The sequence below is a fragment of the Callithrix jacchus genome, chromosome 18 (genome assembly GCF_049354715.1).
Source record: "Callithrix jacchus isolate 240 chromosome 18, calJac240_pri, whole genome shotgun sequence".
Classification (NCBI taxonomy): domain Eukaryota; kingdom Metazoa; phylum Chordata; class Mammalia; order Primates; family Cebidae; genus Callithrix; species Callithrix jacchus.
Window position 1 is genome coordinate 14,408,173 of NC_133519.1, and position 25,297 is coordinate 14,433,469.

The 25,297-nt window shown below is 46.4% G+C and overlaps 3 protein-coding genes and 1 pseudogene across 12 annotated transcripts in view; 1 reads left to right on the forward strand and 3 right to left on the reverse strand.

Annotated features, from left to right (window-relative positions):
• Positions 1 to 2,147: 2,147 nt before the first annotated feature.
• On the reverse strand, positions 2,148 to 14,009 carry RAB13 (RAB13, member RAS oncogene family). Of its 2 annotated transcripts, none has more exons than XM_035279951.2 (8): positions 13,860 to 14,009; positions 6,339 to 6,399; positions 3,980 to 4,040; positions 3,680 to 3,757; positions 3,183 to 3,272; positions 2,999 to 3,064; positions 2,854 to 2,907; positions 2,148 to 2,669 (listed from the first exon to the last, which is right to left on the reverse strand). In XM_035279951.2, exons 3-8 carry the CDS (start codon positions 3,980 to 3,982, stop codon positions 2,592 to 2,594), a joined length of 369 nt encoding a protein of 122 aa, XP_035135842.1. In that variant the 5' UTR covers positions 3,983 to 4,040; positions 6,339 to 6,399; positions 13,860 to 14,009; the 3' UTR covers positions 2,148 to 2,591. The 2 variants fall into 2 exon arrangements, with proteins under 2 accessions (XP_035135842.1, XP_003735179.1); XM_003735131.5 differs by lacking the exon at positions 13,860 to 14,009 and adding an exon at positions 7,739 to 7,978.
• Positions 14,010 to 14,060: 51 nt separating this feature from the next.
• RPS27 (ribosomal protein S27) lies at positions 14,061 to 15,507 on the forward strand. Of its 2 annotated transcripts, none has more exons than XM_078355792.1 (4): positions 14,061 to 14,328; positions 14,409 to 14,517; positions 14,850 to 14,960; positions 15,422 to 15,507. In XM_078355792.1, the coding sequence occupies exons 2-4, from the start codon at positions 14,499 to 14,501 to the stop codon at positions 15,448 to 15,450; spliced, it is 159 nt and encodes a 52-aa protein (XP_078211918.1). In that variant the 5' UTR covers positions 14,061 to 14,328; positions 14,409 to 14,498; the 3' UTR covers positions 15,451 to 15,507. The 2 variants fall into 2 exon arrangements, with proteins under 2 accessions (XP_078211918.1, XP_002760075.1); XM_002760029.6 differs by having other exon boundaries at positions 14,061 to 14,099.
• A 907-nt stretch (positions 15,508 to 16,414) lies between these two features.
• NUP210L (nucleoporin 210 like) overlaps positions 16,415 to 25,297 on the reverse strand; it is a 143,259-nt gene continuing 134,376 nt past the window's right edge. For 7 of the 8 annotated variants that reach the window (XM_035279949.3, XM_035279945.3, XM_035279948.3 and 4 more), the window contains 4 exons: positions 25,021 to 25,210; positions 18,206 to 18,310; positions 16,731 to 16,805; positions 16,415 to 16,651 (listed from right to left, as the gene is read on the reverse strand). In XM_035279949.3, the coding sequence (XP_035135840.3) occupies positions 16,554 to 16,651; positions 16,731 to 16,805; positions 18,206 to 18,310; positions 25,021 to 25,210 (468 nt within the window). In that variant the 3' untranslated portion in view covers positions 16,415 to 16,553. The remainder of the gene's footprint in view (positions 16,652 to 16,730; positions 16,806 to 18,205; positions 18,311 to 25,020; positions 25,211 to 25,297) is intronic. The other variant, XM_035279943.3, reaches the window with a different exon arrangement.
• On the reverse strand, positions 21,722 to 21,809 carry LOC118149391 (small nucleolar RNA U3; annotated as a pseudogene).

The window sequence follows — 25,297 nt, forward strand, 5'->3', positions numbered from 1 at the left end:
CAAATGAAATGTATCTCCGTTTTATGAATAAGTTCAGAGAGTACAAGTGACTTGTCCAAGGTCAGCAAGTTAGTGAGTGGGAAAGCTGAGGCTTGAGCCTAGACTGTCAACCCAAGCCAAAGATTCATACCTACCTTTCATTGCATGGAGTTATGCCTTGATATACACTCAGACCTGCAGTGACTTGATAAGCACTCTGGGTTCATATTTTACTGTCTGATAATGTATTTTCACTTAATTTTATTTTTTTCAGACAGGGTCTCACTCTGTCACCCAGGCTGGAGTGCAGTGGTGGGATCTGAGCTCACTGCAACCTCCTCCTCCTGGGTTCAAGTGATCCTCCCACCTCAGCCTCCCAAGTAGCTGGGACCATAGGCGAGTGCCATCGTGCCTGGCTAATTTTTTGTAGTTTTGGTAGAAACAAGGTTTTGCCATGTTTCCCAGGCTGATCTGGAACTCCTGAGTTCAAGGGATCCACCTGCCTCCACCTCAGCCTTCCCAAAGTGCTGGGATTACAGGCATGAGCCACCATCCTAGGCCTTGGTAATGTATTAATCACTACCCTAATTCTTCCCTAATTTGCCTCCTAGTTTCACATGTATGTGTTATCTGCAGCCTCCTAAGACATTGGGACCATGTGATTTTAGTTTTCTTAGATGCTTGAGAGACAAGGAGGTACTTAAATAAACTTCATATAAACATGGACACTAATAAAATAATCTAGACCCCACCTTTGAAGATCAAAGGGCTTATTTCCATATTTTTTTGTTAACTCTGCTCCATATTCTCCTCCCCCAAGGCACCTTTCTGGGCTCAAGACTACTGCTTCTACCCTTCCCCACAGCTTCCCCACAGGTCTAAGGAATAGAACACTTTATTTTGGGAATAACAGTGTAACTGGCTGGGCACAGTGGCTCACACCTGTAATCCCAGCATTTTGGGAGGCTGAGGCAGGCAGATCACCTGAGGTCAGAAGTTTGAGACCAGCATGGCCAACATGGTGAAACCTCGACTCTACTAAAAATATAAAAACTGGACGTGGTGGCAGGTACCTGTAATCCCAGCTACTCAGGAGGCTGAGGCAGGAGAATTGCTTGAACACAGGAGGCAGAGATTGCAGTGAGCCAAGATCACACCATTGCATTCCAGCCAGGGTGACAAGAGCGAAACTCCATCTCAAAAAAAAAAACACCCAAAAAACAGTGTTTCTGATTTTTTGTCCCATAAATTCTATTTGTCTTCCCATCATGATCTACAGCTGGGTTCTCAAGAGTAGGAGCTATCAGACTGTGGAAAGGCCATTGAATGAGAGTCAAAAAAAATAAAATCCTGATGAGGTCTAAACTTTCATTTTGCCATTTTTCGTTTCTTTGCTTGCTTTTTTTTTTTTTTTTTTTGAGATGGAGTTTAGCTCTTGTTACCCAGGCTGGCGTGCAATGGCACATTCTTGGCTCACCGCAACCTCTGCCTCCTGGGTTCAGGCAATTCTCCTGCCTCAGCCTCCTGAGTAGCTGGGATTACAGGCACACACCACCATGCCCAGCTAATTTTTTGTATCTTTAGTAGAGACGGGGTTTCACCATGTTGACCAGGATGGTCTTGATCTCTTGACCTCGTGATCCACCCGCCTCGGCCTTCCAAAGTGCTGGGATTACACTTCGGGCGTGAGCCACCGTGCCTGGCCTAAATATATATTTAAATTGCTCAATATACATCTGTGAATATAAACGTCTCATTTTCCACACCAATAAAAGCAGATATTAATGCCTATCAAATACCTAAATGGATTGCTGGCAGAATCAAGAAGCTTGCAAAAATCACTGGATAAACACGAGGGGCAATTATGTCCCTGAGGCTAGGGCTGTCAGTCCTTCCCTCTTGGAAGTTCTATTGCTCAGGACAAGGCTCTGCCCACAAAGGCATCCAGACCCCACAGTGGAAAGAGGATATCCAGACCTTCACTTTATCTCCTGCTGTTTACTATTTTCCTTACCAACTGAACAGTGGGGAAGAGACAGGGGTAGGATTAGTCCTGGTTCCACAGAAACCCAGCCTGATTGAGGTAGATCAAACACTTTGGAGACAAAATAATTGGATTTGTGTGGAGAACAATTCTGACGATAATCCAAGTACCCAAACCAGGAACATTTATGCAAACGGTGGCCTTTAATACCAAGAAAGACCATGAAAAGTGACAGAACAGGAGCAAATCTTCAGAGTCGTGCCGAGCCAGCCGTTTGCAGGACGCTAAACCCTGATGTAGTAACAGAATAATCAGTGTGTTTACATTTATGTTTGCTCTGAAAACCCAGGTAAGGTCTGAAGCCTGAGGCCATCTCCCCTTCCTTTCCTCCTCCCTGTCTTCCTGCCTCCTCACCTCCTTTCACTTGCTCAATTTTTCCCTTCCCTTCCCTTCTCCCTACCTCTCTCTTCTTTCTTTTCTGCTTTTCCCTTTTCTCCATTTTCTCCTCATTCTCTTTACCATCTACCTGTCTGTCCCTGCAAGCCCCTCTGCTATTACTCCCCTGCTCACTGCCTCTGTCCTGTTCCCTCAGGTTCAGCTTCCAGGGTGAGGAGGCGAGAAAGGGTCCTCAGCCCAGGGAGCACTTGGTGGTGGTCTTCTTGTCGCAAGTTTTCAGGTCAGTACTGGGAGGCTTGTTGCTGTTTCCCTAGAGGGAGAAGGGCACAGGGGTCATGGTGTGAATGGCTGGTTAGGGCATAAATCGTTTGAAGTGAATCTACCTTCATGAGAAATCTTAGCATTGCTCCTCTCCTCAGTTTTTACCAACACACACACACACACACACACACACACACCCCAAAGTTGTACCTAGCCCAGCAAAACCAACTTACTGATCTCCGGCCTCCTGACTTGAGCAAGATGTCCCGGGCCAGGGAACTAAAAGCCTAAAGTGGGGAATAGAGTCAGTTTGGAGGGGAGGAGAATCTACCTTCCCATACTTCCTCTCTTGGTAGGGGATGGGGGTGTGGAGCTCACCTCATCCACATTCATACTGGATTTAGCACTAGTTTCGAAAAATCGGATCCCATGCTCTCGAGCCAACTATAAGAGGTGAAGTGGGAAGGAGAAAATTGAAGGGCAGCAGCCAAGTCCTCTGCAGTGCCACCTCCTCTCAGCCCTCCCAGCCCATTTCTAGAACATTGCTCAGCCTGGCCCTCACCTTATTGGCCTGCTCCTTCTGCACTTTCCTCTTGGCCTCCATGTCACATTTGTTTCCTAGCAAGAGGCGCTCCACCCCAGCAGAGGCATTCTGAGGGAAGACACAAGTAAAAGTTAGATCCTGCCAGCCTGGCGCAGTGCCTCACGCGTGTAATCCCAGCACTTTGGGAGGCCAACATGGGCAGATCACGAGGTCAGGAGATCGAGACCATCCTGGACTTGGTGAAACCCTGTCTCTACTAAAATACAAAAAATTAGCCGGGTGTGGTGGCGCATGCCTGTAGTCCCAGCTACTCAGAAGCTGAGGCAAGGGAATTGCTTGAACCCAGGAGACGGAGGTTGCAGTGAGCTGAGATCGCGCCATTGCACTCCAGCCTGGCGACAGAGCAAGACTCCATCTCAAAATAAAAAAAAAGTTAGGTCCTGCCTATCCTGATGGACCCCTTCATCCTCCAAGTAGATGAACCTAGTTCCCCCATTTCTTTTGGAGGTCCTCACCTCCTTGATGCTTTTCATCCAGTTCTGAATATTCTCGAAAGATTTCTCATCCGTGATGTCGTATACTAGGATAATGCCCTGGGAGACAAAATTCACCTTGGACCACATTCCTGTTGAGGCTTCCCACTGCCCTGTAAGTGACCCTGCAAGTTCCACCCATGGCTCTAAACACTAGGCCATGTTGAGCCCGCTGCAATCCACACTGCCCCCCTCCCATTTTTACCTGCCCAACCCCTGACCCTTTATATCCATAATCCACATTCTGTGGCCTTCCCCCTTTGCCAGCCCCACACTTCATACCATGGCTCCACGGTAGTAGGCAGTCGTTATTGTCTTGAATCGCTCTTGGCCAGCCGTGTCCCTAAAGAAGGTTTCATGGGATGGAATAGAGGAAAGAATTCTCCAGTGGAGGAATTCTTCCTCTCTCACAAGAATTTAGCTTTTGCAATATGGTGGGACAAGAGAAGAAGGAAACCATAAAGGGGAATGGGATTAAAGACAATTGAGCTGATTTCCAGAGATGGTAGTGGCCCAAGAAAACAGATGTCTCTTGCTTATTCACTGAATGCTTGCTATGTATCAAGCACTGTGTATGTGTGATTTTACCTAATTTTTTTTTTTTTGAGACAGAGTTTTGCTGTTGTTACCCAGGCTGGAGTGCAATGGCATGATCTCGGCTCACCGCAACCTCTGCCCCCTGGGTTCAGGCAATTCTCCTGCCTCAGCCTCCTGAGTAGCTGGGACTACAGGCATGCACCACCATGCCCAGCTAATTTTTGTATTTTTAGTAGAGACGGGGTTTCACCTTGTTGACCAGGATGGTCTTGATCTCTTGACCTCGTGATCCACTCCCCTCAGCCTCCCAAAGTGCTGGGATTATAGGCGTGAGCCACCGCGCCCGGCCCGATTTTACCTAATTCTTACTCTCTCCTTGTAAGACAAGTATTATTGTCCCTATTTTAGAAATGAGGAAACATGCCAGGTGCAATGGCTCATGCCTGTAATCACAGCACTTTCGGAGGCCGAGGTGGGTGGATCACCTGAGGTCAAGAGTTTAAGACCAGCCTGGCCAACATGGTGAAACCCTGCCTCTACTAAAAATACAAAAAATTAGCTGGACGTGGTGGCAGGTGCCTGTAATCCCAGCTATTTGGAAGGCTGAGGCAGGAGAATTGCTTGAACCCAAGAGGCAGAGGTTGCAGTGAAGCAAGATTGCTCCACCACACTTCAGCCTGGATTACAAGAGCAAAACTCCGTCTCAAAAAAAAAAAAAAAAAAAAAAAAAGCCCGGTGCAGTGGCTCAAGCCTGTAATAATCCAAACACTTTGGGAGGCCAAGGCAGGTAGATAAGAGGTCAGGGCTTCAAGACCAGCCTGGCCAAGATGGTAAAAATACACAAAAATTAGCCGAGGGTGGTAGCGGGTGCCTGTAAACTACTCAGGAGGCTGAAGCAAAGAATTGCTTGAACCTGGGAGGCGGAGGTTGCAGTGAACCGAGATCGTGCCATTATACTCCAGCCTGGGAGACAGAGCGAGACTCTCGTCTCAAGAAAAAAACAAAAGGTCGGGCACAGTGGCTCATGCCTATAATTCCAGCACTTTGGGAGGCCAAGGTGGATGGATCAAGAGGTCAGAAGTTCAAGACCAGCCTGGCCAACATGGTGAAACCCCGTCTCCAATAAAATACAAAAAATTAGCTGGACATAGCTTGTGCCTGTAATCCCAGCTACTCAGGAGGCTGAGGCAGGGGAATCGCTTGAGCCCAGGAGGCAGAGGTTGCAATGAGCCAAGATCACACCACTGCACTCCAACCTGACGCCAAAGACTCCATTTAAAAATAAAAAAAGAGGAAACAGATTTGGATAGGTTGAATAATTAATGAAGGTCAGGCAGCAGATAAGTAAAAGAACTGGATTTGAGCACCAGTCTGTGCAGATATGTCATAGCACAATGCCTCCGCTAAGCTTAGTATCACTTAAACACCTTCAGGGTCTGTACTTGGCTTTCTGGACTCACCATGTTTTGGAGAAAACACTAGACTTCGAGTCAAGTCTTAATTCCGCCAGTGCCATTTAACTGCTCACAGCCTGTTTCCACATTGTAACCCAACAGTTGTTTGTTGTCCAACTAAGAGAATGCTCTGCAGCCAGAGGGGGCAAGAGTTACAAAAAAACTGAAACTAGTTGAGAGGGCAGGAAGAGAGATGGAAGGACAGCTGAGTCCTTTTCCAAGAGAAATAGATTAGAAGTGCTAGAAAGAGCCACGGGGGCCGGGCGTGGTGGCTCACGCCTGTAATCCCAGCACTTTGGGAGACCGAGGCGGGTGGATCACAAGGTCAAGAGATTGAGACCATCCTGGTCAACAAGGTGAAACCCGTCTCTACTAAAAATACAAAACATTAGCTGGGCATGGTGGCGCGTGCCTGTAATCCCAGCTACTCAGGAGGCTGAGGCAGGAGAATTGCCTGAACCCAGGAGGCGGAGGTTGCGGTGAGCCGAGCCTGGGTAACAAGAGCGAAAATCTGTCTCAAAAAAAAAAAAAAAAAAAAAGAAAGAAAGAAAGAGCCATGGGGAAAGGAAGAGAAATGAAACAAAATAGAAGGAAAAGACTGTGGGAGGCAAATGGGGAAGTCCGGCTGGGCTTCCCAGGGATTCACTCACCAGACTTGCAGTTTGATCTTCTTCCCCTCTATATCCACAGTGCGGATCTTGAAGTCGATTCCTAGGGGTAGAGGGTGTGCACTGAAGTTGAGACATGCATGCACACATGTAAAACTGTGTGATGGGAGGGACAGGAACAGCAGTGTCAGCACCAGAAATTCTGCAGGGGAGGCACTTGGGGAGCAATCTTGTTGGAAATGCCAAGCTAAGAGAATTTTCCCAAAGCTGTATTTGTACAGCAAGAATACTATTTTTACTTATATTTTATGGATTTGGGGAGGGAGAAAGTGTGAAAATTCTGCATGGAGGCTTAAGATTCTTAAGCCACCTCTTGGGTCCATTCATATATGCCAGCTGACAACTCTCTGAATTCAGTCTCTCTCTCCCCCCAAAAATTACTTTCACATTCCTCTTTTCTGTTTTCTTAGAGCCTTCTACTATTGGTATGCCACCCGCCTTCCTCCAAAAGAGTAAGGAAACAAAGTAGCTGAAGCCAGTCTATGGCTATGAAGCCACCAGTGAATTAACTAGTGGGCCAAACTTGGCACTAGGAAAGTCTGAGGCTGAACAGGATTACTCTTGAGACAATTAGGAAAGAGGGGCATTTTTCCTTTTCCTTTGTAACCAGAATTGTCATGAGTCTTCCTATTTCCCAAGCCAGAGGAGATGAAGAAAAATGAGATGGGAGGAGGGGAGAGAGTGTTCTTCTTAATAGAAACTTGGGCACCTCCCCCAAGCCCGCTGGGGGCCTCTGGGAGGAGGATGAGTCACCAGGCTGACTCAGAGACCCCAAAAGTCCCCTCATTTCCATGTCCGTCACCAAGCTGGCTAAGCTACATATTCATGATCACAGTCCTTAGGCCACCCTCCAGTACACCCAGCCACCTTGTTCCACTCTTCCCAAACTCCTGTTCAGCTGAGGTGCAGGAAGAGTGGGGTCGGAAAACTGGGAAGTAGATGGAGAGGTGGGGCGCAGTGGGAGAGTTTGAAGTTCAGCAGGACTGAAAGAGGCTGGTGGATCTGGAGAAAAAGATGTGTTCCAGAGGGATAGAGGAAATGCGGAGAGCGGATCGAGAGAGTTCTAGGTGGTGAGGATGGGGAAGAGGGGCTTAGAGGAAAATAGAGAAGAGTTCTTGTGGATTTGGAGAGGCTAAGGAGATGGTACCAAGAAAATGAGGGGCTGGCAGCATTTGAAGTGTTACCTGAAGGCCTCAAAGAGGTGAGAGGTTTGGTTAACTATACAGAGACATGCAGGGGGAGGGGTCAGAGCCAGGGGTTGAGGAACTAGAATTTAGGAGCCTTACTGTAAGGGGACTGATAAGTGGGGTCACTAGTAAACCGGGAGCCTGAGAATGAGGTCACAGGAGAGTCGGGGTCTGGGACATGGCCAGCGGGCTCACCGATGGTGGAGATGTAAGTGTTGTTGAAGTTGTCCTCTGCAAAGCGAATGATCAGACAAGTCTTGCCCACCCCCGAGTCCCCGATCAGCAGCAACTTGAAGAGGTGGTCGTAGGCTTTGGCCATGGCGGACACCGGGGGAGCCGGGGGTGGGGTGGGGAGCTCCTGGCACTGGTAGGCGGGATTGGACGGTTGGCAAACAGCGGCACGGAGCCCTGGCCAGGAAGTTTTCCTCCCTCTCCGCCCAGGCTCCGGGAAAGAGGAGAGGCGGCACTCCTCCGGGCTCCACCCCCTGCCCGCCCACCCTTTCGGGCCGGCCAAGGCGGCCAGTCTGGCCTCTGTTCTCTCAGACGGAGAGAAATTTTAGAGGGATTGGGGAAGGGAAAAGAGTTTTGGAAATATGGGTGAAGATAGGAAGGGCACTAGAAACTGACAAAAATTTGGGGCTGAATTTTGGAGGTGCTATTCAGCGAAGCCAGGAGATTAGTTATGATCGGTTTCCGGGGCCGAGTAAAAGGCAGTCCTAGAATTTTAGTGTTAGTGGTCCAAGCCCTTAGTTCTATGGATCCCAATTCCCTTTGAAAAAAGCGGGATGGGCAGTAGTAGGTTATTTGTTGGGTCAGTCTGCCCCCTGGTGGAAAAGGATGAAAACGTAAATTAGTTATAGAGAATCGGCCCTATCACCCCAACACACACAGCCCCACCTAGACACATCCTGGGGCTTCAGTTGAAACGATCTCCCTAATGGGGCCCCATGTGTGACTTCACTGACCAAATAGCTTAGGAAAACAGAGATTTGAACTAAAAATGTCATTCTCCACATGGATCTTTTAATACGGCCTGTTAAGGTGCAGTATTCCTGAAACCTCACTCAATAGGCTGTGAATGTGTAGCCTTGGTAACCAGAAAGCTGAAAATGGACAGCATGGCTATAAAGAAACAAGTTTATCTCTGCCTTTATTATTAATTTATTTATTTTAAAGATGGGGTTTCACCATGTTGGTCAGGCTGGTCTTGAACTCCCGACCTCAGGTGATCCACCCACCTTGGCCTCCAAAGTGCTTGGATTATAGGTGTGAGCCACTATGCCCAGCCTCTGCCTTTAGAAAAAATTATTCTTGCTATATGTGTGCTGGGGGTGAAAAATTTACGAAAAAGAAAGAAAAAATGATTTAAGACCCAGTGTGGTGGCTCACGCCTATAATCTCAGCACTTTGGGAGGCCTAGCGGGGTGGATTACAAGGTCAGGAGATTGAGACCATTCTGGCTAAAACAGTGAAACCCCACATCTGCTAAAAATACAAAAAATTAGCTGGACATGGTGACAGGTGCCTGTAGTCCCAGCTACTTGGGAGACTGAAACAGGAGAGAATCACTTGAACTTGGGAGGTGGAGGTTACAGTGAGCTGAGATCACTACACTGCACTCCAGCCTGGGTGACACAGTGAGACTCTGTCTCAAAAAAACAAACAAACAAAAAAACGGTGCTCACACTTGTCATCCAAGTACTTTGCCAGGCTAAGGTGAGAGGATCCCTTGAGCCCAGGAGTTTAAGACTAGCCTGAGCAACATAGTGAGACTCTGCCTCTATAAAATAAATAAATAAGCCAGACATGGTGGTGTGCACCTGTTCTAGCCACAGCTACTTGGGGGGCAGAAGTGGGCAGATCCCTGGAGCCCAGGAGTCCAAGGCAGTAGTGAGCCATGATTATGCCACTGCTCTCCAGCCTCGGTGATAGCATGAGAGCCTGTCTAAAAAAGAAAAAAGAACTCAAAAAAAATAATAAGAAAGAAAGAAAGAAAAAGGGCCGGGCACGGTGGCTCACGCCTGTAATCCCAGTACTTTGGGAGGCCAAGGCGGGTGGATCACCAGGTCAGAAGATCGAGACCATCCTGGCTAACACGGTGAAACCCTGTCTTAAAAAAAAAAAAGAAAAAGAAAAAGAAAAAAGAAAAAAAGTATTTTTATTTTATTTATTTATTTTTTTGAGACGGAGTTTCGCTCTTGTAGCCCAGGCTGGAGTGCAACAGTGTGATCTTGGCTCACCACAACCTCCATCTCCTGGGTTCAAGTGATTCTCCTGCCTCAGCCTCCTGAGTATCTGGGATTACAGGCATGTGCCACCACCCCTGGCTAATCTTGTATTTTTAGTAGAGATGGGGTTTCTCCATCTTGGTCAGGCTGTTCTTGAACTCCAGAACTCAGGTGATCTGCCCACCTTGGCCTCCCAAAGTGCTGGGATCACAGGCCTGAGCCACCGCGCCTGGTTATCTTTATTTTATTTTTTTTTTGACACAAGAGTTTTGCTCTTGTCACCCAGGCTGGAGTGCAATGGCATGATCCCTGGTCACTGCAACCTTCGCCTTCTGGATTCAAGTGATTCTCCAGCCTCAGCCTCCCAAGTAGCTGAAATTACAGGCACCCACCACCAATCCTGGCTAATTTTTCTTTTCTTGTATTTTTAGTAGAGATGGGGGTTTCCCCATGTTGGCCACTCCCGACCTCAGGTGATCCACCCACCTTGGCCTCCAAAATGCTTGGATTATAGGTGTGAGCCACTACGCCCAGCCTCTGCCTTTAGAAAAAATTATTCTTGCTATATGTGTGCTGGGGGTGAAAAAAATTACGAAAAAAGAAAGAAAGAAAAAATTATTTAAGACCCAGTGCAGTGGCCGAGTGCGGTGGCTCACGCCTATAATCTCAGCACTTTGGGAGGCCTAGCGGGGTGGATTACAAGGTCAGGAGATTGAGACCATTCTGGCTAAAACAGTGAAACCCCACGTCTACTAAAAATACAAAAAATTAGGTGATCTCAAGTGATCCACCTGCTTCAGCATCCCAAATTTCTGGGAATACAGGAATGAGTCATTGTGCCCAGCCTAATTTTTTTTTTTTTTTTTTGAGACAGGATCTTCCCATAAAAAATTAAAATAAAGGCCAGGTGCGGTGCCTCACACCTGTAATCCCAAGACTTTGGCAGGCCAAGGCGGGCGGATCACCAGAAGTTGGGAGTTCAAGACCAGCCTGACCAACATGGAGAACCCCATCTCTATTAAAAATACAAAATTAGGCCGGGCTCGGTGGCTCTAGCCTGTAATCCCAGCACTTTGGGAGGCCGAGGCAGGTGGATCACAAGGTCAAGAGATGGAGACCATCCTGGTCAACATGGTGAAACCCCGTCTCTACTAAAGATTCAAAAAATTAGCTGGGCATGGTGGGGCGTCCCTGTAATCCCAGCTACTTGGGAGGCTGAGGCAGGAGAATCTCTTGAACCCGGGAGGTAGAGGTTGCGGTGAGCTGAGATCATGTCACTGCACTCAAAGCCTGGGGACAAAATGACACTCCGTCTCAAAACCAAAAGAACAACAACAACACAAAATTAGCCGGGCGTGGTGGTGGGCGCCTGTAATCCCAGGTACTCAGGAGGCTAAGGCAGGAGAATCCCTTGAACTCAGGAGGTGGAGGTTGTGGTGAGCTGAGATTCCGCCATTGCACTCTAGCCTGGGCAATAAGAACAACACTAGGTCTCAGAAAAAAAAAAAAAGTGTACTGGTTGTAAGAAGAATCTTTTGGAACTGCACTTATCCTCATCACCTTCTATGTCCATATTTGTCCTTTCTCTTTTTTATTTTTTTTAGAGACAGGGTCTTGCTAGCTTCCCAGGCTGGAGTGCAGTGGCTATTCACAGGCACAATCCCACTACTGATTAGCACGGGAGTTTTGACCTGCTCCGTTTCCCACCGGGGCTGGTTTGCCCCTCCTTAGGCAACCTGGTGCTGGGATTATAGCCATCAGCTACCTTGCCCGGCTTGTCCCTTCTCAAGCACAACTATTCGATCTCCTTTTGTCCATTCTCTCCCCTCTCATTATCTCCTTGAGTCTTCCCTGTTTCTTCTCACTGAACAAACCATGTCTCACCTGTCCTATTTATTTATTTATTATTTTTTTGAGACAGAGTCTCGCTGTCTTGCCCAGGCTGGAGTACAATGGCACGATCTCAGCTCACTGCAATTTCCACCTCCCAGGTTCATGAGATTCTTCTGCCTCCCAAGTAGCTGGGATCACAGGCACCCACTACCACACCTAGCTAATTTTTTGTATCTTTAGTAGAGACGGGGTTTCATCACGTTGGCCAGGCTAGTCTTGAACTCCTGACTTCAAATGACCTACTCGCCTCGGACTCTCAAAGCGCTGGGATTACAGGCATGAGCCACTGCGTCTAGCCTATTTTCATGTTTTTTAGAGACAGGGTGATTCTACCACCCAGACTGGAGTACAGTGGCACTATCCTAGGTCACTGCAGCCTCAGGCTCCTGGGCCCAAGACATTCTTTTTAGCTTTCCAAGCAGCTGGGACTACAGGCACAAGCTACCACACCTGGCTAATGTTTCGATTTTTTGTAAAGATGAAGTTTCATTATATTGCCCAGGCTGGTCTTGAACTCCTGGCCTCAAGCAATCCTCCCACCTCAGCCTCCCAAAGTGCTGAGATTACACTATGGTGTGGGCCACCATATTCAGCTTCACCAGTCCCTTAAATTCTCTTCAATTTTTGTGAATTAACCTGATAAATCCCTGTTATTTTTTCTTTTTATCTCATTTTGCCTGGATCTGGACTTTTCATCCTCAACAATACATTATTCTTGCTCACCTCTCTGAAGTGTACTTTTGCTGGTGTATACCTACTTTCACTGGAACCTGATTTTTTTTTTTTTTTGACAGAGTCTCACTCTTGTTGCCGAGGCTGGAGTGCAATGGCATGGTCTCAGCTCACTGCAAGCTCTTCCACTGCGATTCAAGCGATTCTCCTGCCTCAGCCTCCCAAGTAGCTGAGATTACAGGTGCCTGCCACCATGCTGTCAGGTCTCCATATGCAAGCCTGGAGCCTGAAAGTCTGAAGTTCTGCTTGCCTCAGCTGATGTCTCCCATACCCCCCATCCCTCCCCCTACCTCGCTATTGTCCCTAATTGCCCAGCAGCGGAGCTTCCCCACAAGCCCCTCACCCAACCCTGCCATCTTATCTGTTCTCATGATAATGTAAATACCTCTCACCCAACCCTGCCATTGTAACTGAACTTGTGGTCATGTATACTTGTCCTTGCCCCTACCGCCCAAACACTGTAACTGAACTTACTCTGCAACACCCCTGCCCCCCAAGAAACTACCCAAACCTATAAAACCAACTCCTATCCAACCGCCCTTTGCTAATGCCCTTTTTGGCCTTAGCCCACCTGCACCCAGGTGAATAAACAGCCATGTTGCTCACACAAAGCCTGTTTGGAAGGTTTCTTCATTCAAAGCGCGCGTTTTTCAACACACGGCCGGTTAATATTTGTATTTTTAGTAGAGACGGGTTTCACCACGTTGGCCAGGCTGGTCTCGAACTCCTGACCTCAAGTGATCCACCCTCCTAGGCCTCCCAAAGTGCTGGGATAACAGGCGTGACCCACCGCGCCTGTTGTTAAATATGGGTAAATTAAAACAACAGAAAAAGAGTTAGGAATATAAGTAAATTCTGAACACTGCACTGGCCTCTGAAAAAGAAAGAAAAAAAAATAATATCGGTAATTAAAAAATAGTACAGAAGCTAGGTGGTGCAGTGAGCCAAGATCGCACCACTGACTCCAGCCTGGGCGATAGAGGGAGACTGTGTCTCATAAATAAATAAATACATTTTTTAATAGGCCGGGTGCGGTGGCTCACCCCTGTAATCCCAGCAGTTTGGGAAGCCGAGGCCGGTTCACGATGTCAAGAGATCGAGATCATCCAGGCCAACATGGTGAAACCTCGTCTCTACTAAAAAATACAAAAAATTAGCTGGGCGAGGTGGCGCGCGCCTCTAGTTCCAGCTACTCGGGAGGCTGAGGCAGGAGAATTGCTTGAACCTGGGAGGCGAGACTGCAGTGAGCCGAGGTCGCGCCACTGCTCTCCAGCCTGGCGCCTGGTGACAGAGTGAAACTGTCTCAAAAAAAAAAAAAAAAAGAAAAAAAAAGTACGTAACTCTGGGATATGGTTCCTTCTCCTTGGTGTTTTCCTCACTTTCCTATTAGGCTTCAATTGTCAAGATATGGCACAAAATTTTAAAAGTGTCCATTTATCCCTTGATAGTGATCAAACGCTGACCTCAGGATAGCAAGGTAGCGCTCTCAGCATGGTGACGCATCTGTGTCACAACCATCAGTTAAAGACCTTCCGAAAATGACAGCTCCCTTGTCTCCTCACCGCGGCAGAGCCAAGTAGGACCTTCCAAACATGGCGGCACAAGAGTCTTGCGTCATTTCCTGTAGTGTGTCCAATATAAGGGGCAGGATTTCCGCTTTCGCTCCTTTCCGGCGGTGACGATCTACGCACGAGAACATGCCTGTGAGTGCTTTGGTCCAGGTTTCGGCGGAGATCTCGCTCTTCTGTTCGCACGCTCCCCTCCCGCTGATTTCGGATCGCAGAGGGTCCTCATTTGCCCTCTGCACTTAGGACATTAACTCCAGGGACCGCAGCGGTCCACGGGCCACCCGCATAGACGGGAGCGGAGAGGAGATAAGATGGCGGCCCAGCTGCGCAGACATCAGGGGCGGCGAGGGGCGAGCTCTCCCCGGTGTGTGACAGTCGGGGCTGTTTTCGAGCATCCCATTTTCGCCGTTGGTTTCTAAATCTCTGCATTTCTGTCCTTCTTAGCTAGCAAAGGATCTCCTTCATCCGTCTCCAGAAGAGGAGAAGAGGAAACACAAGAAGAAACGCCTGGTGCAAAGCCCCAATTCCTACTTCATGGATGTGAAATGCCCAGGTGAGGAGACGGCTTGCTGTAGTGGGGAAAGCACTGGACCTCAACACTTGGAAAAAGTTGAGTGAGCTGTGTCGTATTCGTGAAGCTGTCCAGCAGCTTCAGTTTCTTCGCCTGTGAAAAATTTTTCCTGATACTCTTAAAATTAGGATGTATGAGACTGGCAACGTTTTGCATCTTAGGAGGAGTGATTCATTTCAGCGTGATCCCCCATCACGTTTCACATCCAATCCCTATCTTTTTTTGTGTTGGGAAACAGTAATGGAGTTGGGCATAAATGCCGGAAAGATACGGGTGTAGTAGAGGAAGAAAATGTTAATCTGTTTTTTTTTTAGGATGCTATAAAATCACCACGGTCTTCAGCCATGCACAAACGGTAGTTTTGTGTGTTGGTTGCTCCACTGTCCTCTGCCAGCCTACAGGAGGAAAAGCAAGGCTTACAGAAGGTAAATGGTTTACTAATGTGATTTGGGGCTTTGTTTTTCTTTTTTGTTTTGTTTGAGTTTTTGCTTTATAGAAATGAAAACACTTCTCAGGATCTTTCAATTTTCGTTTTTTTTTTTTTCCTTTGGATATTTCAATCTTAGAGTGACAAAGATTATGTATAATGTAAACTTTCAGACAAGAAGTGTTGGATTTGATGGTTTTTTTCTTTAAGTAGATACTACCAAAAACTACATACTAATCTCAAAGCACTACTGTCTAAAGCTGGGGTCAATGGGCAGTAAAAGGGCTCAAGTTGATATGAAGTGACCCAAATGATATAAATGATTCTGTAGCTAAAACTTCAGAAAAATAAAGATGTAGCTTTCTGTGGGTGGATCTCCTGGCATCTGCTTGTTTCGTGGGGGAGGTGGGCAGAATACCTGGGCTGTCATCAGCTAATCTCTGAACCTTTTTCCTCCAGGATGTTCTTTCAGGAGGAAGCAGCACTAAAAGCACTCTGAATCAAGATGAGTGGGAAACTATCTTAATAAACACATTTTGGATAAATCCTGTTTATTGTCTTGTTTAACTGTTAGGATCCTGTCTCAAGTATTCAGGGCAACCGGAAAGAGAAGATTAGAGTCAGTTTGGGCAAGTAAGTGGCCAATTACTTTAAAAATCCGTTTGGGGGCGTTTTAAACCACCTAGGCTCATTGGGTAAAAAAATTTTGTTGAGACAGTCTCCCTCTCTCGCCTGGCACCGCAACCTCTACCTCCCTGGTCAAGCAATTCTGCCTCAGCCTCTGGAGTAGCTGGGACTGCAGGCACATGCCACCATGCCCAGCTATTTTTTGTATTTTAGTAGAGATGGGTTTTCACCATGTTGGCCAGGATGGTCTCTATCTCTTGACCTCGTGATGTGGCTGCCTCGGCCTCCCAAAGTGCTGGGATTATAGGCAAGAGCCACCTTGCCCGGCCTGGTTTTTTTAAACTGGTCTTTGAACTGACCTCAGGTGATAACGTGCCTTGGCCTCCCAAAGTGCTGAGATTATAGGCATGAGCCACTGTGCCTGGTCGTGTGTGTGGTTTGAGGCAGAGTCTTGCTTTGTTGCCCAGGCTGGAGTGGCTCAATCTTGGCTCACTGCAACCTCTGCCTCTCGGGTTCAAGTGATTCTCCTGCCTTAGCCTCCGAAGTAGCTGGCTCTACAGGTGTACATGCCACCACACCCAGCTACTTTCTGTATTTTTAGTAGAGACAGGGTTTCACCATATTGGCCAAGCTGGTCTTAAACTCCTGACCTTAGGCGATCCCCCCATTTCAGCCTCCCAAAGTGCTGGCGTTACAGGCATGAGCCACCTCGCCTGACCATGTATTTTTTTTTTTAAGGGGAGGGGGAAGCTGTATCTTTTTTTAACCAAGTTTTTTTTAGAATTAAGAGCTGACATACTCTTTGCAACACAATCCAACACACCAGTTTAAAGAAACAGCTTAGGGTCCTTTATAGTTCGTAGAAGGCTTTTCTGGAAACAGTGTAGAAGTTGCTGTTAGGCTTTTTGTTTAGGACTAGAAATCTTCATTCCCCTACAGTTAAAAGGAATTTGTCCAATAGAGGTTACTTCCTTATACTCCATAACCAATGTTGCAGCCGACTTTGGGCTGGTGGAGGCTGTGGACTCATGAAGGGAGAGGGAGAACTTGTGTTAAGAGAACCTAGAAGTAAAGAGGGAAAGGTTAAGTAAATTAAATGTGTATATCTGAACTTTTCAAAGATAAGGACAGATTTTTTTACCTGGCTGTGGTGTTCCTAGAGTTGGTACATACACAACTGGAACTGTTTGAATCTTGTTTAGGAAGGCGTTGTATGCTGGAAAAAGGACAAAGGAAATGTCACAAATGGCATGTCTGAGGAACTTTGCCTTAAAAAGGGCAAAGTCAACTCTAGAGTGAGATTTAATATTGCTAAAGTAATTCTTCAAAATAAGTAATAGTAATACACTATTCAAGGAAGTTTTTACCCCAATTTAATCCATTTTAGAGTTTCAGCTTTTGGCTAAAAGATACGGGGAAATGCAATGTAGACAGTTGTGATGTGCTACTTAAGTTTTTTTAGGCTGGGTGTGGTGACTCATGCCTGTAATCCCAGCACTATGGGAAGCCAAGACCAGTGGATCACCTGAGGTCAGGAGTTGGAGACCAGCCTGGCCAACATGGTGAAACCCGTCTCCACTGAAAATACAAAAATTCGCTGGGAATGGTGATGGGTGCCTGTAATCCCAGCTACTCCGTAGACCAAAGCAGAATTGCTTGAAACCTGGGCAGCGGAGGTTGCAGTAAGCTGAGATCACGTCACTGCACTCCAGCCTGGGTGACAGAGAGACTCTATCTCAAATTTTTTTTTTTAGTCACAGGATGTCACTGGAGTATAGAGGCAAAATCACTGTTAACTGCAGACTTGAATTCCCTGGCTCAAGCAATCCTCCTGCCTCAGCTTCCCTAGTAGCTGGGACTGCAGGTGTGTGCCACCGTACCCAGCTAATTTTTAAGCTGTTTTGTAAAGGTGGAGTCTCACTGTTGCCCAGGCTGGTCTTAAATTCCTATCCTCAAGCCATCCTCCCACCTGGGCCTCCCAAAGGGCTAGGATTACAGGTGTGAGCTGTGGCACTCAGTCTGTTGTATTACTTGCGTTATCCCTATGAATTTCAGCAAAAGAGCTGTGAAGCCTCAAGATTTAATAGTGGTTTCCACTTCTGAGTGGTGTGTGTTTGCCAAATCTAGTTTTTTTGCTTCTTGGTAGTAAGTTGAGGAGGACTTTTTTTTTTTTTTTTGGAAACGGAGTTTTCCTGTCACCCAGAGTGCAGTGCAGTGGCACAATCTTGGCTCACGTCCATCTCCCAGGTTCAAGCAATTTTCCCCACTCAGCTCCCAAGTACCTGGGATTACAAGCTTGTGCCACCACACCTAGCTAATTATTTTCAGTAGAGATGGGGTTTCACCTTGTTGGCCAGGCTGGTCTTGAACTCTTGACCTCAGGTGATCCACCTGCCTCAGCTTCCCAAAGTGCTGAGATTACAGGTGTGAGCCACCTCACCTGGCGGAGGAGGACGTTTAATCCACTAGGTGATTTGGACTAGGGAGGATAACTTAGTTTAAACTGCTTGTTAAAATTGTATGTGATAAGTAGCTAATTTTCATCCTTAATAGTTTGTGAAATAAAATGGAGTTTCCATATCAAAGTCTATGGTACTGAAAATAAGGACTCTTTACCTAGAAAGATGAAAGCTGTTGATGACAGTACTGCAAAGAGGGTCAAGAGCAGGATCTGGTAAAAACCACTGAACCTCTTGAGGATGCCTGAATCTTCACAATGATCTATGCATTCATTGGTCATAACAAAACAAGATAATAGTTATTTAATAACACAACCATGGGCAGATGCTGCATTTTTTAAATTAATTTTTTTGAGATCGAGTCTGGCTCTGTCACCAGGCTGGAATGCAGTGTCGTGATCTTGGCTCACGGCAACCTCTGACTCCCAGGTTCAAGCAGTTCTGCCTCAGCCTCCTGAGTAGCTGGGATTCCAGGCACACACCACTATGCCCAGCTAATTTTTGTATTTTTAGTAGAGACAGGGTTTCACTATGTTGGCCGGGATGGTCTCCATCTCCTGACCTCGTGATCTGCCCACCTCGGTCTCCCAAAGTGCTGGGATTACGGGCATGAGCCATCACGCCCAGCTAATTTTTATTTTGAGACAATCTTGCTCTCGCTCTGTTCCCCCGGCTCAAGAGCAGTGGCATGATCTCAGCTCTCTGCAACCTCTAGCTGCATTTTAAAATTTGACTAAAAATAGTCATGAGTATCTACCAGAAGTAATCAAAACCCAGCTCTCAGTAGAGAGTTCAGGTGTGAACTATACTTGGTTCATCCACCTCTTTTTGACTTCTTCCTATCTCCAGAGTAATAAAACTCCAATTCTTGAACCTCTTATTTCTTCCGCTTAGATTACAAAGGATCCTTTAAATCCTCTGCTACTTTAAAATGCTGGTTACCTTTCCGTGCACTTTAACCCCAGGTAACATGCTTCCCTTCACTAAACTTGTGATAGTATGCTGATTCCATTTACAATTGTAATCTCTACCTTAAAACTTTTTTTTTAGATGGAGTCTTGCTCTTGCCCAGGCTGGAGTGCAGTAGTGTGATCTCGGCTCATTGCAACCTCTGCCTCATCCTCCTGAGTAGCTGAGACTACAGGTGCCTACCATCATGTCCAGCTAATTTGTGTATTTTTAGTAGAGGTAGGGTTTCATCACATTGGCCAGGCTGGTTTTGAACTCCTGACCGTGTGATCCACCTGCCTCGGCCTCCCAAAGTGCTGGGATTACAGGCGTGAGCCACTGTGCCTGGCCGAAACATTTTTTTTTTTAGATCATCAATGACCTTTTAAATTCAGTGACCTTTTAAATCCTTTATGTCCTACTCAGGATGTCATTTCTTTGGAACACTCTGATTTGCATCTAATCTTACCCTCAATAAAACTTTATGCCTTTTTTTTTGGAGACAGGATTGCAGACTGGAGTGCAGTGGGGCAGTCATGGCTTACTGCAGCCTCCCAAGTAGCTAGGACTACAGAGGTGCACACATCATGTCCGACTTTTTTTTTTTTTTTTTTTTTGAGACAGTTTCATTCTTGTGTCCCAGGCTAGAGTGCAATGGACGATCTCAGCTCACTGCAACCTTTGCCTCCCAGGTTCAAACAATTCTCCTGCCTCAGCCTCCCAAGTTGGGATTACAGGCACCTGCCACCACGCCTGGCTGATTTTTGTATTTTTAGTAGAGTCAGGTTTTTACCATGTTGGCCAGGCTGGTCTTAAACTCCTGACCTCAGGTGATCCACCCGCCTCAGCCTCCCAGAGTGCTAGGATTGATTACAGGCATGAGCCACTGCACCCAGCCAACCTTTTTTATTTTTCAGACAGAGTTTCACCCTTGTCACCCAGCCTGGAGTGCAATGGCATGATCTTGGCTCACTGCAACCTCCACCTCCCAGATTCAAGCTATTCTCCTGCCTCAGCTCCTGAGTAGCTGGGATTACAGGTGCCCACCACCACACCCAGCTAATTTTTGTATTTTTAGTAGAGACGGGGCTTTCACCATATTGACCAGGTTGGTCTCAAACTCCTGGCCTCAGGTAATCCACCCACCTCAGTCTCCCAACGTGCTGGGTTTACAGGCATGAGCCACCTCGCCTGGCCTTATTTTTTTTAACTCCTGGATAATTTAAATTTTTTCTTTAACTTAAATTTTTGGTAGAGATGAGGTCTCGCTAGTTGCCTAGGCTTATCTTGAACTCTGGGGCTAGAGGGTCCTCCTGCCTCAGCCTCCTAAAGTACTGGGATTACAGGTGTGAGTCACTGCACCTGGCCTCAAAATAATGTTAAATGTGGCTGGGTGCTACAGCTTACACCTGTAATCCTAATACTTTGGGAGGCCGAGGTGGGGGGATTGCCTGAGCTCAGGAGTTTGAGACCAGCCTGGGACACACAGTGAAACCCCATCTCTACTAAAAATACAAAAAATTGGCTGGGCACGGTGACTCATGCCTATAATCCCAGCACTTTGGGAGGCTGAGGCAGGTGGATCATGAGGTCAAGAGATCAAGACCCTCCTGGTCAACAAGGTGAAACCCTATCTCTACTAAAAATACAAGAATTAGCTGGGCATGGTGGTGCGGCGCCTGTAATCCCAGCTACTCGGGAGGCTGAGGCAGGAGAAATGCTTGAACCCAGAAGGCGGAGGTTGCGGTGAGCCGAGATTGTGCCATTGCACTCCGTCTCAAAAAAAAACAAAAACAAAAACAAAAAAAAATTAGCCAGGTGTGGTGGTGTGCGCCTGTAATCCCAATCACTTGGGAAGCTGAGACAGGAGAATCACTTGAACTGGGAGGCGGAGGTTGCAGTGAGCCGAGATGGCGGCACTGCACTTCAGCCTGGGCCACAGAGCAAGACTCTATCTCAAAAATTAAAAAAAAAAAAAAAAACACCAAAAAATGTTAAATGCATAAAGCAGGACTGATAAATCAGTATAGCTAACCAAAACTATAACACAAACCTAATTTGTGACATGGTTATATTATACAATTAACAAAATGTTAAAGGCCTAATTTGTAATATGGTAATATGTGTGTGTGTGTGTTTTGAGCCAGTCTCTGTTGCCAAGGCTGGCAGTGCAGTGTTGCATCTGTAATTCACTGCAGCCTCAAACTCCTGGCCTCAAGTGATCCTCCCACCTCAGCCTCCCAAAGTGCTGGGATTACAGGTGAGCGCTGCTCCTTGCATGTGTGTTTTATTAATAGCAACAAAAAAGATCTAAGTGCAGGTCTGATTACTGTAATTTTGTTTTTTGGCTCTTTTTCTTTTTTCTTTTCTTTTTGAGATGGAGTCTCACTCTGTGGCCCAAGCTGGAGTGCAATGGCCTAATCTTGGCTCACTGCAACCTCTGCCTCCTGGGTTCAAGTGATTCTCCTGCCTCAGCCCCCCCGCCCCGAGTAGCTGGGATTACAGGTGCACCCCACTACCCCTGGCTAATTTTTTTGTGTATTTTTAGTGGGGATGGGGTTTCACCATGTTCACCATGCTGGTCTCAAACTCCTGACCTCGTGATCCACCCGCCTCAGTCTCCCAAAGTGCTGGGATTACAGGCATGAGCCACCGTACCCGGCCGATTACTTTAATTTTGAAGTGAGAAATATTGTTTAGATCTGGCAACAGGAACATGAATATATCTATAGATTCTTTTTTTCTCTCTATATATATTCTGAGAAACTTTTCCAGTAATGAACTATGGAAATGATCCCTAAAAGTATAATCTGTTGGTGACAAAAGCACACAATACTGCAGATACTATGATGGTTGGCTGGCTATATTAATAACCAGTGGATAGCCGGGCACAGTGGCAAGCACCTGTCATCCCAGCTACTCGGGAGGCTGAGGCAGGAGAATCGCTTGAATCGGTGGGGGGCTGAGGTTGCAGTGAGCCAAGATCGTGACACTGCACTCCAGCATGGGTGACAGAGACTCCATCTCAAAACAAACAAACAAACAAAAAAAAACAGTGGAAGTGCTAACTTTTAGTGGTCAATTGAAAATAAAAGATACTAGGTGTGGTGCCTCAGGCCTGTAATTCCAGCACTTTGGGAGGCTGAGGTGGGTGGATCATTTGAGGTCAGGAGTTTGAGACCAACCTGGCCAACATGGTGAAACCCAACTTCTACTAAAAATACAAAAAATTGGCCGGGCACGGTGGCTCATGCCTATAATCCCATCACTTTGGGAGGCCAAGGTGGGTGAATCACGAGGTCAAGAGATCGAGACCATCCTGGCCAACATGGTGAAACCCCGTCTCTACTAAAAATACAAAAATTAGCCGGGCATGGTGGCACACACCTCTGGTCCCAGCTACTCGGGAGGCCAAGGTGGAAGAATCGCTTGAATCCAGGAGGCGGAGGCTGCAGTGAGCAGAGATTGCACCACTGCACTCCAGCCTGGCAAAGAGCAAGACTCCGTCTCAAAAACAAAAACAAAACCACAAAAAATTAGCCAGGCATCGTAGCGCAAACCTATAGTCCCAGATACTCGGAAGGCTGAGGCAGGAGAATCACTTGAACCTGGGAGGTGGAGGTTTCAGTGAGCTGAGATCGTGCCACTGCACTCCAGCCTGGTGACAGAGCAAGACTCTGTCTTGAAAAAAAAAAAAAGAAAGAAAAGAAAAATGCAATTTTTCCGTACTAGGGGTCATGGGTGACTTGAATTCTATCTATGGACCCTTGCGGGGATCCATGGTCTCTAGATTTAAAAACTCTGCTCCAAAAATTCTACTGATGGTATCTAGAGATAATTTTTTTTTTTTTTTTAATTTCTGAGACAGGGTCTTGCTCTGTCACCCAAGCTGGAGTGCAATGGTGCGATCATGGCTCACTGCAAGTTCAACTTCCTGGGCTTAGGCAATCCTCCACCTCAAACTCTTGCTAGGACTTCAGGTGCATGCCACCATGCCTGGCTAATTCTTTTAATTTTTAGTAGAGATGAGGTCTTGCTGTGTTGCTCAGCCCAGTCTCGAACTCCTGAGCTCAAGTAATCCTCCAGCCTTAGCCTCCCAAAGTGCTAGGATTACAGTTGTGAGCCACTGTGCCAGGCTACAGATACCTTGACATCTCAGTTTCCTCAGCTCTTGGGGAAAAATACCTACCTCCTAGAGTTATGAGAAGTAAAACAAAAAGCATATAAATGTGCTTAGGATACTGATCAATACAAACCAGATTCTCATGTAATCATTAACAAAAACCTGTTTCCCGTTAGGAAATATACTATAGTTAATTGAGTTCCCAGTAATTAAGTAGTTTCCCTTGAGAAGTGGGTGTGACAAATACAATATAAGGAGACTGATGGTTCTCTAGCTTTTCTAACACCTTTTCATAACTCTGTTCCCATTGTATCCAAATGTGGCATTATTCCTAAACTGGGTAATGCCTGGAATCAGGATTTTGGGAAGCTAAGTCTTGGTTCTAGGGCTAACATTGGCCCATTGCCTGATGCAAACAGATCTAAATACTTGTGAAGACAACAAAACATTTATCAATAAGTTTAAAATAGGACAAATAGTATACTTACAAAGCTGGCAAATTCGTGTTAAACTGACAACTATTCAAACTCATGTTAAACAGACGATTTTTCTTTCTTTTTTTTTTTTGAGACAGGGTCTTGCTCTGTCACCAGGCTGGGGTGCAGTGGCACAATCACAGCTCACTGTCTTGAACTACTGGTCTCAAGCAATCCTCCTGCCTCAGCCTCCTGAGTAGTTGGGACCACAGGTGCATGCCACCATGCCTGGGTACTTTTGTTCTGTGCTTTTTTGTTGAGACAGAGTTTTGCCTTGTTCCCCAGGCTGGTTTTGAACTCCTGAGCTCAAGGGATCTGCTCACCTCTGCCTCCCAAAGTGCTGGAATTACAGACATAAGCCACCACCATGCCTGGCCGACAGCTATTCTTTTTTTTTTTTTAAGATGGAGTCTTGCTCTGTCACCAAGCTGGAGTGCAGCAGTGGTGCAATCTCAGCTCACTGCAACCTCCACTGCCTGGGTTCAAGTGATTCCCCTGCCTCAGCCTCTCGAGTAGCGGGGACTACAGGCACTTGCCACCATGTCCGGCTAATTTTTTGTATTTAGTAGAGACAGGGTTTCACCATGTTGGCCAGGCTGGTCTTTATTTCCTGACCTTGTGATCTACCCACCTCGGCCTCCCAAAGTGCTGGGATTACAGGCGTGAGTGACCACACCTGACAACTATTCTGAAATATATAAGTTAAATGTAAATTTTAGCTAGTGTTAAGAAAGCTACCTAAAGGTTGTATTTTAGATAGGTTTAGAAGATTCATGCCTCAACTAGTTTGAGTAATCTTGGCAAGTGGCTGAATGTTTCCCATTACCTAAACTGTGATAATAGGTGTCCCCCTTTATCTGTGGGGAATATTTTGCAAGTCCCCCAGTGGATGACACAGATAATATTGAACCCTCTATGTAGTATGTTTTTTCCTTACTGAGTTGAGAACTTCCAACTTTTCACTTAAAGGAAGCACTTTCCAGCTTCTTTTTGGCATATCTGAATTGCAGGTATCACTACTCTTGTGCTTTGGAGTCATTATTAAGTAAAATAAGGGTTACTTGAAATAAGCACTGTACTGTGAAACGTTGATACCAGTTGATTTGATAACAGAGATTGCTACTAAGTGACTAAAGGGCTGGTAGTATACAGTGTGAACATGCTGGGCAAAGAGATGATTCGTGGTAGGAGACCAGAGTAGGACAGTGTGAGATTTCCTCATGCTATGTGGAAGTGAACAATTTAAACAATTTATTTCAGGAGTTTTCCATTTATTTTTGGACCATGGTTGACTGTTGGTTAAGTGAACCTTGGAAAGCAAAACTGTAGATGGGGGTGAGGTGACACTACTGTAATTCATTCTTTCTTCTTTCCCTCTCTAGATTATAAATAGCAATCTCTGATGCTTACCTGCACCCAACTTACCTTTCATAGCCCTCACTACCACTGCCTCATTTTGACTGGTGAGTACACAGGAAATATTGATGAAAACAGGTGATGCCATCTGCTGGAAGGAAGTGAAGTTGACCACTCTAACAGGGTAGATGGCCAGGCCAGGAGTGAGGGGAGAGTGGATATGGCCAGCAACCTCTAGAACTGGGGAGCTGGAGACAACCTTGGAGAAAAGAGAAAACCTCTTGTTTAAAAGAAGAAAAATCAGTTTTGTATCAGTATGTTCCAATCTCAAACATGTACAGTATAA